Source organism: Coregonus clupeaformis, chromosome 1, assembly GCF_020615455.1.
Source record: "Coregonus clupeaformis isolate EN_2021a chromosome 1, ASM2061545v1, whole genome shotgun sequence".
NCBI lineage: Eukaryota > Metazoa > Chordata > Actinopteri > Salmoniformes > Salmonidae > Coregonus > Coregonus clupeaformis.
In genome coordinates, this window is record NC_059192.1 from 75,429,623 (window position 1) to 75,442,220 (window position 12,598).

The window sequence follows — 12,598 nt, forward strand, 5'->3', positions numbered from 1 at the left end:
TACTCATAGAATATGGTACGGCCCACACTCAGATATACTCTATGGCGCTGTCCTGAAACAACCTCTAGTCCCTAGTCCAGTCCCTAGTCACTCAGCTTCACTCTATTTCTTCATTTACATACTTGCGTCTTCATCACCAAAGCCTAGTATTTTCTTTTTGTGCCAATTATAGTACAAGGCTGGCCAAATGACAGCAACCGATGATACGATTTTTCTAAAGGTCAGGTCAATATAATAATATATAATATATAATATATAAATAATATATAATATGCCATTTAGCAGACGCTTTTATCCAAAGCGACTTACAGTCGTGCGTGCATACATTTTTTTTTTGTGTATGGGTGGTCCCGGGGATCGAACCCACTACCTTGGCGTTACAAGCGCCGTGCTCTACCAGCTGAGCTACTGAGAACCAGGTCAACCAGGTCAACATGGTAGTTGCCTTCGGTTACTGTCTTTCTGTATTTATTGATGATCCTGTATGTATGTGTGTATTCCAGGTACAGTTTCTGTGTGCCTCCCAAGCTGGACCTGTGTGTCAGACCCAAGCTGGGGGAGAGGGAGGTCACCTTCTTTCACGTGACTGAGTGGATTGAGAAGAAACTGCAGGATGAGTTCCAGGTTAGACTTCTCTATCATCTCCTCCTCCTCCTCTCTCTCCCATACCTCACCTTGTATACATTTACATTTTAGTCATTTAGCAGATGCTCTTATCCAGAGCGACTTACTGTTAGTGAGTGCATACATTTTCATACTGGCCCCCCGTGGGAAACGAACCCACAACCCTGGCGTTGCAAGCGCCATGCTCTACCAACTGAATTACAGGGGACTGTACCCTAGTATACCCTAGTATCTCTCACCTCTCGCCCTCCCTTGTCTTTATCCCTCCCTCCCTCCCTCCCTCCCTCCCGCCCTCCTCTTCCCCACAAATCCAAAGTAAGACAATCTACCCAAAATAAAACAATGAACCTATCTTCTCTCCATTCCAGAAAGTGTTTGTGCTGCCCAACATGGACGACATCTACCTGCCTCTGATGCATTCTGGGATGGACGGTCCTCCAGCGGCCCAGCAGCCCCAGCAGTGTCCGTCCCAGTCATCACACCACTCCTCCATGGAGTCGATCGAGAGGATCTCCCAGGACAATACTGCTACAGAGTTGGACTAGTGCCTCCCTGTGGCCCAATGACGCTATGACATCCTTGACTTTCTCACAGCACTACAAGTAGATGTGTCACCAAATGTAGTGGGATACTGTATATTACAGGACTTCAACTGACTTTAAGTGATACCTTTGGTCAATGTTTACATGTGAGGAACAGTAATGAGATGTGAGTTTGCTTGCTGTTTTAATTGTTTACAGTTCAATGTCCTTTTGAGCAGACAGTCCATATTTAATACATGAAAGATGAAAACGATCATTGAATAAAACCTTGGCATAGAGAAGTGTTTTTGTCATGTTTTTAATCATTTGAGATTTGGATTTGCCTAGATACAATAATCAACCTAATAAAAACATTCTGAAAATAAAACAATCCATGAGAATACATCTGCAGTCTTTACAAAATACACCAAAATGAAATTAACAGTTTCATTAAAATCATTAAAATCCAAACCTCTTTAATTTTCACATTTCCGCATAAACAGACTTTTATATATAAAAAAAACATGTCATATAAAAAGTAAATTAATCATTTGTAAAAAAAAAAAAAAAACTATTCCCATCTCAGGAGCTGCTGCTACTGCTGCTCGTGTTACTCTCCCCTGTAGTCTCCCCTGTAGTCTCCCCCTCTCCATATCCCTCATACACCTCCCCCTCCCCTTCTCCTTCCCCCTCACCCTCTACGTATTCATCTCCCTCTCCCTCTCCTTCTTCCTCTCCCATGACCTCTAGGCTCTCACAGATGAGCGCCACCTGCCTCCTGACGTGTGTCATGGCGGCCTGCATTCTCCCAATCTTCCTCTGGAGGGCGCTAGCGATGGCTCTGTGGCTCTGCCTCTGGGCCTCCACCTGCTGCCTCAGCTGCCTGGGGTAAGCATCATTATCATCATAGGGGATTCATGCATTTATACCGAGCTTCACTTAGAGAATTTGTATATACTCCCAGTCGGTATTAGATAGAACGTTGTGGCACCGCCTTGGGGGGAAGACAACCCATGGTTACCTTGGTTACCCCATTGGCTCACAGAAAAAAGTGACCTTTCTTGTCTGCTTGTTTTAGTCAATTACAAAACTACATTTAAGAAAAGTATAACATGTCTAAAGATTACTTTTCAACATTGCCTGTTCCCGAGTGTTCGCACTACTTAGAAAAACGTAATATAGTAGGGCTTCTGTCATGCCCCTTTTCATGAGGGTGCTAGCAGCCACTTGTGAGTGAATGCTAGCTAGTTACCGACTGGAACATTAAGCTAGCCAAGAGTAACAACACAAATAAATGGACTATACAGCTACAAGTAGTGAGTGGAGTTACAAACAGACTATACAGCTACAAGTAGTGAGCGGAGTTACAAACTGACTATACTAAACAAGTTAAATGTCTTATCTGTGATGAAAGGTTTTCCATACACATAGCTACCTCTTTAAGGAATACCTGGAATAGTATAAAGTAATCCTTCTACCCCGCCTCCCCCACCCCCCCATAAAAAAAATAAAAAAAATAAGTGGTTGTCCCTCTGGCTATCATAAGTTGAATGCACCAATTTGTAAGTCGCTCTGGATAAGAGCGTCTGCTAAATGACTTAAATGTAAATGTAATGTACCCTACTTGAACATTAGGTCCCCACATTTCCCACTCTCCCACACCGTATATCCTGAAGCCACAGGGCTCTTCTCGCAGGCTCTATTTCCCTACGTTGGAGCATTACGAACCGTAGGTCGGGATTATTGACCTGGCTACATGTACATTGAACAACACAGCAGCTTTTCAGCATGTTTTGTTATTTCTGTATAACATAAAATCGACGACGAAGTTGGCTCTTACAATATGGGTCAATGGGAAATAATGTTTGTTTGCCCCAATTTGTGGGCAAAGTCGAGGGGAATTCCTTCTTATGACTTGAATATCGTTCTACTTCCTTTCCTTCTCAGTGATACTAAATTTGGATTCCAGGAAAGTAAAACTCACCTAATCTACTAATCTACTAATCTACTACTACTACTAATCAACAGTCCTGTGTAGCTCAGTTGGTAGAGCATGGCATTTGCAAAGCCAGGGTTGTGGGTTTGTTTCCCACGGGGGACCAGTATGAAAAAAAAAAAAAAAAGTATGCACCCACTAAGAGTGTCTGCTAAAAGAAATAAAGTGAGGAATGCTTCTAAATTCAAGATACAAATGATATATCCCTTTTCCACCCACTCCTAGTGTTTTAACACCCACCCACCTGAAGCAGTTGTGCTGGGGCTGGGTGGACTGTGTGAGCAGAGTACCACAGCCCATGGGGCAGAGCTGGCTCCAGTGCTGGCAATGCTGTGAGTGGACCTCCAGGGTTGAGCGGGGCACCAAGGAACCACAGCCCTGGTGGGGGCATGGGACCCTCTGGAACTGGCAGGAGGAACTATGGAGGAACTCCTCAGACAGAGGGAAAGTGGCCGAGCATCCCTCGTTGTTACACTACAGGGGAGAGTGAGAGGGGTAGAGCGGAGAGGAGAGAGGGGAGAGGGGAGAGGAGAGGAAGTGAAAGAGTGTGGGAAAGTCAAAGATTGCCGTCGGTTGTTTGAATGATTTATGAAGAAATGATTTATTCTATATGAGAGGCATGATGGAAAATGAGTTCCTCTATGCTTGAAACATTCAGTTTCCTTCCCACAGTGTGGCCCTCACACATTAGTTCTGGAAAAAATGAACCCCATGACTTTGTAATAGAAACATTTAGCAACACCAGGCTGTGATGACTCACCTTAATCCTGAGGCGGCTGATAGTTTTACTCAATTTGTACATGACAAACATAAAGCTGGGACTGATAGTGTTCCTACAGCAGGGACATGTCTCCTGTCTAGAGAAGAGAGCTGAATTGAATCAACAAAATTCATTTTACACTTTAAAATGATCATTTCTACAGTAGAAGCCAGAAGAAATGAGATGGTAATCATCTTTCAGCACTGTGAAAATGTGCCCAAAATTAGAACCACATCCCACTGGGAACAGACATCAATTCAACGTCTATTCCACGTTGGTTCCATTTCATTGAAATTAAGTGTAAACGATGTTGATTCAACCAGTGTGTATCCAGTGGGATGTTGCTCCATACCTTTCATAATAATACAGCTACTGTCTGTTCTAATGATAAACCAGTGATGGTTACAATATTCATTTTATCTACAGTTTCTCCTAAACTGAGGACATGATCCTGTGTACTGTACCTCCTGAGCCACTGTAGGATGCAGGTCTTGCAGAAGACATGGTTACAGGCCACTCTGACAGGACACCTCAGGACAGATCTACAGATGGTGCAGAGCAGGTCATAGTCTGGACTGTCCACAAACAGGTCCACGTCGTAACCCCCACTCTGAAACACACATACACACATACACACATACACACATCCACACGCACACACACACACACACACACACACACACACACACACACACACAAGAGAAGTTAGTTAGGAAATATGATAGTTGTACTTTAGGTAACTCAAAATAAAAAATAATGTAAATAGCAGGAAGTTAGTAAAATCAAAGCCACTCTGTTGTAATAAATCATAATCCATTAAACAGGAAGAATCAAATCCCCCAAAAAGGTTTACGTGGTTGAGAAATTACCAGGCCCAGGCACTCCTGTGCATTAATTCTTCAACCACATACGTTATTTAAAAAATATATCTAATAATCTGTGTTCCTTTTCTACGACCTCATTCAAGTTTTTTGGATACCTGTAGCTCTCTCGACACAAAGTTGTTCTCGAAAATCATAATCCATATTTCATCCATAAAGTCACTCATCATTATAAATGATATATTTTATACTCACCATATTTCACTGCTCTGTTGTCAATTGTCATGAGGTCACAGTTGCTACTGTTTTCACAGCTCAGTCCCGCACTCCTTTTAGTTAGGACTAGCCTACATGTCAACAACACAAACAAATATCACTGTGTGCTGAACCACAACAATACACTGCTAAAACAACCTGGAAATAAGACGTCATTTGACCAATAATCATTCAGCTCTCCAGTGGTAAAGCTCCATGCCATTCCTTTTCTCTGAAGTTCTAGGGCCCACACTATAGTACTTCCTGTTAGGCTGAAAACTCCTGATAACGTCCAGAGCTAGTGACTAACCACCTGGGTCCCTTTTCTCTCTTTTTCTCGCTCTATCTTTTTTTCCCCTCCCTCTTTTTTTCGTACCCTCCAGGTTTTACCACTTTGACAGGGGGAGTTGCCATGGAAATGAATGGCGGCTGGCTCTAGAGCTTCCAAACCAAACACATTCTCTAGCTATTGCTCTGAATGACGGCCACAGTGAGTGGGTTACTATGAATAGGCCTCTTTCAGAACTCACTGGAGGTATCTATTCAATAAAAAGTACAATTTCAGTTTGAATGGCCTTTTAAAGGTAATAACAGCCAACTTTATTCTGTAGTTTACTTTATATAACATGAATGTCAGTACTTTTGTCTGTTGTGACATTGGCTGAAGGTTTTTATGAGAGCAAAGGTTTTGTTTTTCTATCATATTTAATATCCTGCCATAGTTAACATGGTTTTCAATAATATTTCATATCCTGCCATAGTTAACATGTTTTTCAGTAATATTTCATATCCTGCCATAGTTAACATGTTTTTCTGTAATATTTAATATCCTGCCATAGTTAACATGTTTTTCAGTAATATTTCATATCCTGCTATAATTAACATGTTTTTCAGTAATATTTCATATCCTGCTATAATTAACATGTTTTTCAGTAATATTTCATATCCTGCCATAATGAACATGTTTTTCGTCCATCTCACCAGCAGCACAACGTGTGTTAAAGGAATGTGTGTTTAGAATCAGGATTGGCTAATTGTGTATGGTAAACCCCTATGTGTTTGGGGCAGCATGTTGGCTAGATTTTATGATTTATGATTTTTTAACTTTTTAATCCTTGTTTTAGCCTTTTAGTTCATGTCCTGATTTTAACCGTTGTTGTATTGATCTATTAATTCAAATATATTCTAAATGTTTATGTGCACGAGGTAGCGGCCAACTTCGTCCTGCTGTAAAGGAATACCTTTCCTTCAAAGAAGCATCACTCCTTCGTCTGCTAAATGGCTCAATTGTAAAATTAGTGCAATGTACATTATGTATTTTATTTGATGTGTTTTGATTCCTGTTTGGACCCCAGGTAGATTAGCCTCTGCAGCAGCTAATTGGGGATACTACTAAATACTACTACTCAAGCCTCTCAGGAAACAACTCTCCTCAGGGTTAATATTAACTCTCTATCTTGCTTTATCTTACAGGTCCTCCATTTCCATTGAGTAATTATCTTTATCTTAACAATGCATAGATACGATTTACTGCGTGTAATGCAGATGCTTCTCTATGTGTTTCGTTTTCTAGAAACTAGTTATAAATGACAGAGACAGAGATGAGAATCTTGAAAACGTGCCAACTTGCTATGTATGCTTGGGAAGACAATGCACTGATCTGGTTGGACGAGGGGAAGTTGTTACTCAGCAATGTTGGTAGTGTGAGAAGTACTGATGCCTTTCTGATGAGCATCTACTGATACCTGGCCTGTTGAGTGAGAGGATTGAGATGATTGACATGATTGACTTGTTTTATGAGTCACATTTCTGAAGTTTCCCTCCTTTAATCTTAATTGAATGGGTGCCAACTTGTGGCGGTACATTGCACTGATCTGACTTACTGGCAAAATTTTACAGGCATCCAGTAAATTGGAGACATGAGAATGTTTTTATTTATATCAGCAAAGTCGGTATTTCCAGTGAGTTAAAGGTCAATTGAATAATCTCCTAATAAAAGTCTTTATTACCTTTCTCACATTATTAACCTTCCCTTAAAAACATTCCCTCCAGTAAATTATTGATCCCTAAACAATTCCCGTCAGGAACATTCCCTTGTCTTTGCTTTGACTTTCCATGAAATATGAACTAATTTTCCCAATAACACGTGTGTGTAGTAAGCAAGAATGGCCCTGTGCCATGTGACTGTTCAGATGCTCTTCCCAGCGTCTACGTGTTTATCAGTGTTCTTCCCGCTTGTGTTTGGATAAAACACTATTAACGCTTTGTTACTGACTGTAAATGCCACTCCTAAAAGTACACTGTTGGTTTGTTTTAGTTTCAAGTTTCAAGTTTGAATGTCACGTGCACAAGTCCAGAAGCAATAGTGAGAGTTATAGAAGAAATCAGAGAACTTCAATTCATGTAATGAATTGGAAACTCCACATTCTTCTCTTTTATATGTTTCCTTTATTGTTTTATTTACATATTTAATCTAGATGCAGTAGGCTGGTTTAATCTGGTTGTGATAAGGAATGGATTGCTACTGTGAGTCCACTATTCCTTTTCTCAGAGGGAAACTATCAGAATAACTGGATTATTTAACTAATTAATGCTCTCTTCTTTTTCTTGTTTTGAAAAGTAAAACATATATTGTCCATAAAGATTGATATTGAATATGATTTGGTTAAGTTATTTTAAAGATGTGATAAGAAGTGAATCCATTTTACTGTAACATGAGTCATGTTAACGAAGGCCTTTTCTCGACGTACGCAGAGAAAGATTCCTGCCAACAGCAACAACTTGAGAAACTAGTTTATCATCTAACAGTGTCCATGCCAAGGAGCTAAAAGAGTGACAAGAGCTTTATTTTGCAATTTTCTTTCATCGGTCTTTCTAACTGACTGCTAGAGAACAAAAGCAACCAAGTTACATAACATGATGTTATTCTCACCACAATCAGAAGCAAATCTAAAGTCTCACATTACAACGTCTAATAGTGTCAAGGCAATCCTTATGTATGCTTTTACACAATGCTTTTTCTTCACTTCATTCATTTTGCAGTTTAAGTCATATTGCCTTTGAAATGAATGGAATTTAACTCATTTAGAAAGATAAAAGAGCACAAGAAAAACTGTGTAATGAACCATTTGAATCATAATCTCAGCTCCTCAATCACTTCTAGTGTTTTCTTAGGTATTTTTCATCTCCTCTTTTCATTTTTGTGTTTGTCATCTGCCTCCACTTATGTTCTTTCATTAAATACCACAGGTGTGATGTCTTCGCAGGCAACTGGTGGTGTGTGTGTGTGTTGGAGGGATTTTTTAAAGAAGCTGTTCAGTTTGCTTGTGAGGTAGTAGATTCTGAGCGGACAACATAAACGGAGAGAAACACATGACCACAGTAGAAAAAGACTTAGAAAGAGAGAAGACGAATACATTGAATTCAGTGTATAGGATATTGTTTATTGCACACTATGTTAGGTAGACATGCATATAAGGCATACAGACAGTAATGCTAAATAGTTACAGTAAAATTCCAGTATGGAATAACAGTGACTTCAGACACCAATAGGAGAATGATATGTAGGCTACAACAAACAAACCAGTCATTGGTCAACCCCAAAGGGGTAGAACTAAAACTTATGAGACTATACACATTTAAAAAAGAACATTGAAACAAATGCCCAATTTAAACATCATAATGAAAATCATCCTACAATATTAAAACATAATTAATACAAATTATATCATACAAGCTTACTATATTTTATCCTGTGTCATCCCATAGCTTTCAGAGACAATCGTCGCCAAACCCACTGGCTCCAGGCCATCTATAAATCACTGCTAGGCAAATCCCCGCCTTATCTTAGCTCATTGGTCACCATAGCAACACCCACCCGTAGTATGCGCTCCAGCAGGTATATCTCACTGGTCATCCCCAAAGCCAACACCTCCTTTGGCCGCCATTCCTTCCAGTTCTCTGCTGCCAATGACTGGAACGAATTGCAAAAAATATCTTATCTCCCTCACTAACTTTAAGCATCAATTGTCAGAGCACCTTACCGATCACTGCACCTGTACACAGCCCATCTGAAATTAGCCCACCCAACTACCTCATCCCCATATTGTTATTTATTTTGCTCATTTGCACCCCAGTATCTCTATTTGCACATCATCTCTTGCACATCTATCATTCCAGTGTTAATACTAATTGTAATTATTTTGCACTATAGCCTATTTATTGCCTTACCTCCATAACTTGCTACATTTGCACACACTGTATATATATTTTCTGTTCTATTTTTGACTTTATGTTTTGTTTATTCCATATGTAACTCTGTGTTGTTGTTGTTTTTATCGCACTGCTTTGCTTTATCTTGGCCAGGTCGCAGTTGTAAATGAGAACTTGTTCTTAACTGGCTTACCTGGTTAAATAAAGGTTAAATATAAAAAGAAAATAAAGAAAATGTTAAAAACATACAGACAGGAAAGGTCCATTGAAAAAATATTATACAATTTTATCTCAAACTAGAAAAGGTACATTTTGTGAACATTAATGTGCTTGTTTCAGCTGTAGTAATAGGAGTAGTAGTGGCTAGTAAAATAAGTATTATTTGCATGTGAAATGCTATTTTGTTTGGGGCCTACTCTTTGAGGGTATGCACAAATTAAGGAGTGTGGCTTTAAAAGGTTTAAGACCAGTAGCCAATCCATTTCTACCTATGAGCATTTCATGCAAATGTAAATAAGTATAATTAAATAGCAATGGTTTATAAATTATAAATAGCATCAGAAAGATGTCAGCACATTTTAAAGTTCAACATTAGCTAGGTTTCCATCAATTTCTCAAAAGATTTAAGTGAACATTCTACTATAATAACACAAAAAAATGTTTGACCTTTTGATTGATTCTATGGATCTGGCTTCTTGTTAATTAAAAGCTTTGCGTAATGACGTAATACACATAAAAAGCACATTGTCTTTTAATTTACTGAATAAAAAACAGAAGTACAATGTGTTTCCTTCCCATTTTAACTCTGATTATGGAGAAAAGGCCTGTCATTAGTTTTTTATTCGACAGGTACTTTACGCGCATAAAAATGATTGGATGGAATCATGGTTAGTGTAGCATACAGCATAGGCATTTTTATGCAAATGTAACCCTAGTCTCGCGAGCCATACTCAAAGTATTGCGCTACATGTAAAGTCGGCCGTGAGAGACTAGTTTAACCCTAACCCCAAAAACCCCACTCCCCACGGCTCCCCATAACCCTATCTCCCACTTCCCCTACCACTGCTGCCAACCTTTCTAGTCGGTCTGGATGCGGTCCTGCAGGGAGAACTCCCCCCTGGAGGCCAGGGCAGCCTTGCAGGTAATGGAGGTACATCGGGTCAGGATCTCCTGGGCTCTGGGTCGCGGGGGCACCCTGGGGGCAGCGGTGGGCATCTTACAGGACCCAGCCGCAGGCCTGGAGCTGGAGGAGAGGCTCTCATCTGGGCTGCTGCATCCACTGTTGCTCTCCCTTGGCTGGGGTGAGGACTTGGGGCTGTGTGGGGGGCTCTGGGGCTCCTCCTCACTGGTGGAAGGCCCCCCGACACTCCGGCCCAGAGACTCAATGCCTGACGAGCTGAAGTCAGAGTTGGAGGACCTGGCCCCGCTGATGGTGCTCTTGCGGATTGCCGGATCCAGGTTTGACTCCAGGTCTTCTTTCTCTCTCTGGGATGGAGGGACGGCCGTGCCGGGACGGGTCTCAGACAGGAGCTCCAGAGAGCGGGTCTTTTGGAGACGGGGGGCCCGATACGGATCACCCCTGGGCTGGGTCGTGTGCTCCTGCAGCTCTGTCTCCTCATACAAGGTGGCTGGGTAGCGGTTGCCAGATTGGCTGCTCCCACTGGATGCCAGGTTGAGAGTAGAGCTGTTCATGTGGGTTGCCAGATTGAGAGAGGAGCTGTGCAGCTTCCTCTGCAGGGTGAGGAAGCCAGCACATGGGTTGTTGTAAGGCTGCAGGTACATGGAGGGGACATAGCCTGTCCTGCCATTATACCTGGAGGGGAAAAGAGTTACATCACTCAGGGCTCAAAGAGTTGTTGTTTTTTACAGGACATCTTCAGGTGATGACTTTCATGTCTTTGCTTGACAGAATGTCAAAGTGGTGCCGTTAGTCACCATCAATCATCATTTGTCAAAGGGAACAGGTTTTCTACTGGCTGTTGTTTGTTAACAAATAAATGTATGAAAACCGCAGGATCGCCTTACTTATGTCATTTTATTTCAGGTATTAACTTTTGGTTGCCAGCTAATTAGGTGCTCCCTGTTCACATAGTCAAATCAAATCAAACTATAATCACATGTTTGGAGTAACTGTTGGTTAAGGGCTGTAAGTAAGCATTTCACTGTGATGTCTGCACCTGTTGTATTCGGCGCATGTGACCAATAAAATTTGATTTGATTTGATTTGATTTGACAACGCATTCAACAATTCCTCCCACATTCCTGCTGCCTGGTTTTAGCCAAGACAATGAGAGGTTGTACATTGGTTGTATTGTCTTGTATCGCAGACCTGACCAAAAAAAATCAGTTTTGATTGCTTTGTCTGTATAGCATTCTGAGAGGCAGACAGACATTCAGACAGATAGTTACATGTTGACATACCTGATGAGCCACCATCCGTCGTTTGATTTCCTCAGCACCTCTACCACAGAGCCAATAGGAACAGGCACCTCGTCATGATTCTTAGTGGAGTAACTCTTCACAGCGCAGAAGAGAGTTCCTGAGGGACAAACCAGGAAGTGGATTAAAACAACAACAGAGATTCCTTTCTACAATACCATCAGCAGTAGTTCTTCTGGGAATGTATACAGAACCTTCAGAAGTATTCACACCCCTTGACTTTTCCCACATGTTGTTGTGTTACAGCCTGCATTTAAAATGGATTCAACTGAGATGTTGTGTCACTGATCTACACACAATACCCCATAATGTCAAAGTGGAATTTGAAATGTTTACAAATTAATTACAAATGAAAAGCTGAAATGTCTTGAATCAATAATTATTCAACCCCTTTGTTATGGCAATCCTAAATAATTTCAGGAGTAAAAATGTGCTTAACAAGTCACATAATAAGTTGCATGGACTCACTGAATGACTACCTCATCTCTGTACTCCACACATACAATTATCTGTAAGATCCCTCAGTCGAACAGTGAATTTCAAACACAGATTCAACAACAAAGACCAGGGAGGTTTTCCAATGCCTCGGAAACAAGGGCACCTATTGGTAGAAATAAAAAAAAAGCAGACATTGAATATCCCTTTGAGCATGCTGAAGTTAGTAATTACACTTTGGATGGTGTATCAATATACCCAGTCACTACAAAGATACAGGCGTCATTCCTAACGCAGGTGCCGGAGGGATTTCACCATGAGGCCAACCGTGACTTTAAAACAGTTACAGAGTTTATTGGTCGTGATAGGAAAAAACTGAGGATAGATCAACAACATTGTAGTTACTCCACAATACTAACCTAATTGAGTGAAAAGAAGGAAGCCTGTACACAATAAAAATATTCCAAAACATGCATCCTGTTGGCAACAAGGCACTAAAGTAATGCTGCAAAAAATGTAGCAAAGAAATTAACTT

General features: G+C 40.8%; 3 protein-coding genes across 4 annotated transcripts in view; 1 reads left to right on the forward strand and 2 right to left on the reverse strand.

Moving 5' to 3' along the window:
• The window catches only part of LOC121577028 (testis-expressed protein 2-like), a 34,192-nt gene extending 32,407 nt beyond the window's left edge, over window positions 1-1,785 (forward strand). For both annotated transcript variants that reach the window (XM_045222726.1, XM_045222727.1), the window contains exons 11-12: window positions 504-624; window positions 993-1,785. In XM_045222726.1, coding sequence (XP_045078661.1) covers window positions 504-624; window positions 993-1,169 — 298 coding nt within the window. In that variant the 3' untranslated portion in view covers window positions 1,170-1,785. The remainder of the gene's footprint in view (window positions 1-503; window positions 625-992) is intronic.
• LOC121569411 (RING finger protein 151-like) lies at window positions 1,728-5,447 on the reverse strand. Its single transcript, XM_041880388.2, has 5 exons — window positions 4,978-5,447; window positions 4,366-4,511; window positions 3,902-3,998; window positions 3,386-3,615; window positions 1,728-2,028 (listed from the first exon to the last, which is right to left on the reverse strand). Exons 1-5 carry the CDS (start codon window positions 4,978-4,980, stop codon window positions 1,728-1,730), a joined length of 777 nt encoding a protein of 258 aa, XP_041736322.2. The 5' UTR covers window positions 4,981-5,447.
• Window positions 5,448-10,266: 4,819 nt separating this feature from the next.
• The window catches only part of LOC121569484 (SH3 and PX domain-containing protein 2A-like), a 57,229-nt gene continuing 54,897 nt past the window's right edge, over window positions 10,267-12,598 (reverse strand). The window contains exons 8-10 of the mRNA XM_041880514.2: window positions 11,611-11,728; window positions 10,882-11,002; window positions 10,267-10,827 (exon numbers count right to left, since the gene is read on the reverse strand). Coding sequence (XP_041736448.2) covers window positions 10,267-10,827; window positions 10,882-11,002; window positions 11,611-11,728 — 800 coding nt within the window. The remainder of the gene's footprint in view (window positions 10,828-10,881; window positions 11,003-11,610; window positions 11,729-12,598) is intronic.

Bases quoted from the DNA above. Each gene is read 5' to 3' on its own strand.
- LOC121569411 (XM_041880388.2), bottom strand. The intron at 3,999-4,365 runs GTACAGTACACA...TCTCTTCTCTAG, and splicing joins ATCCTACAGTGGCTCAGGAG to ACAGGAGACATGTCCCTGCT. The intron at 3,616-3,901 runs GTGAGTCATCAC...TCTCCCCTGTAG, and splicing joins TCAGCCGCCTCAGGATTAAG to TGTAACAACGAGGGATGCTC.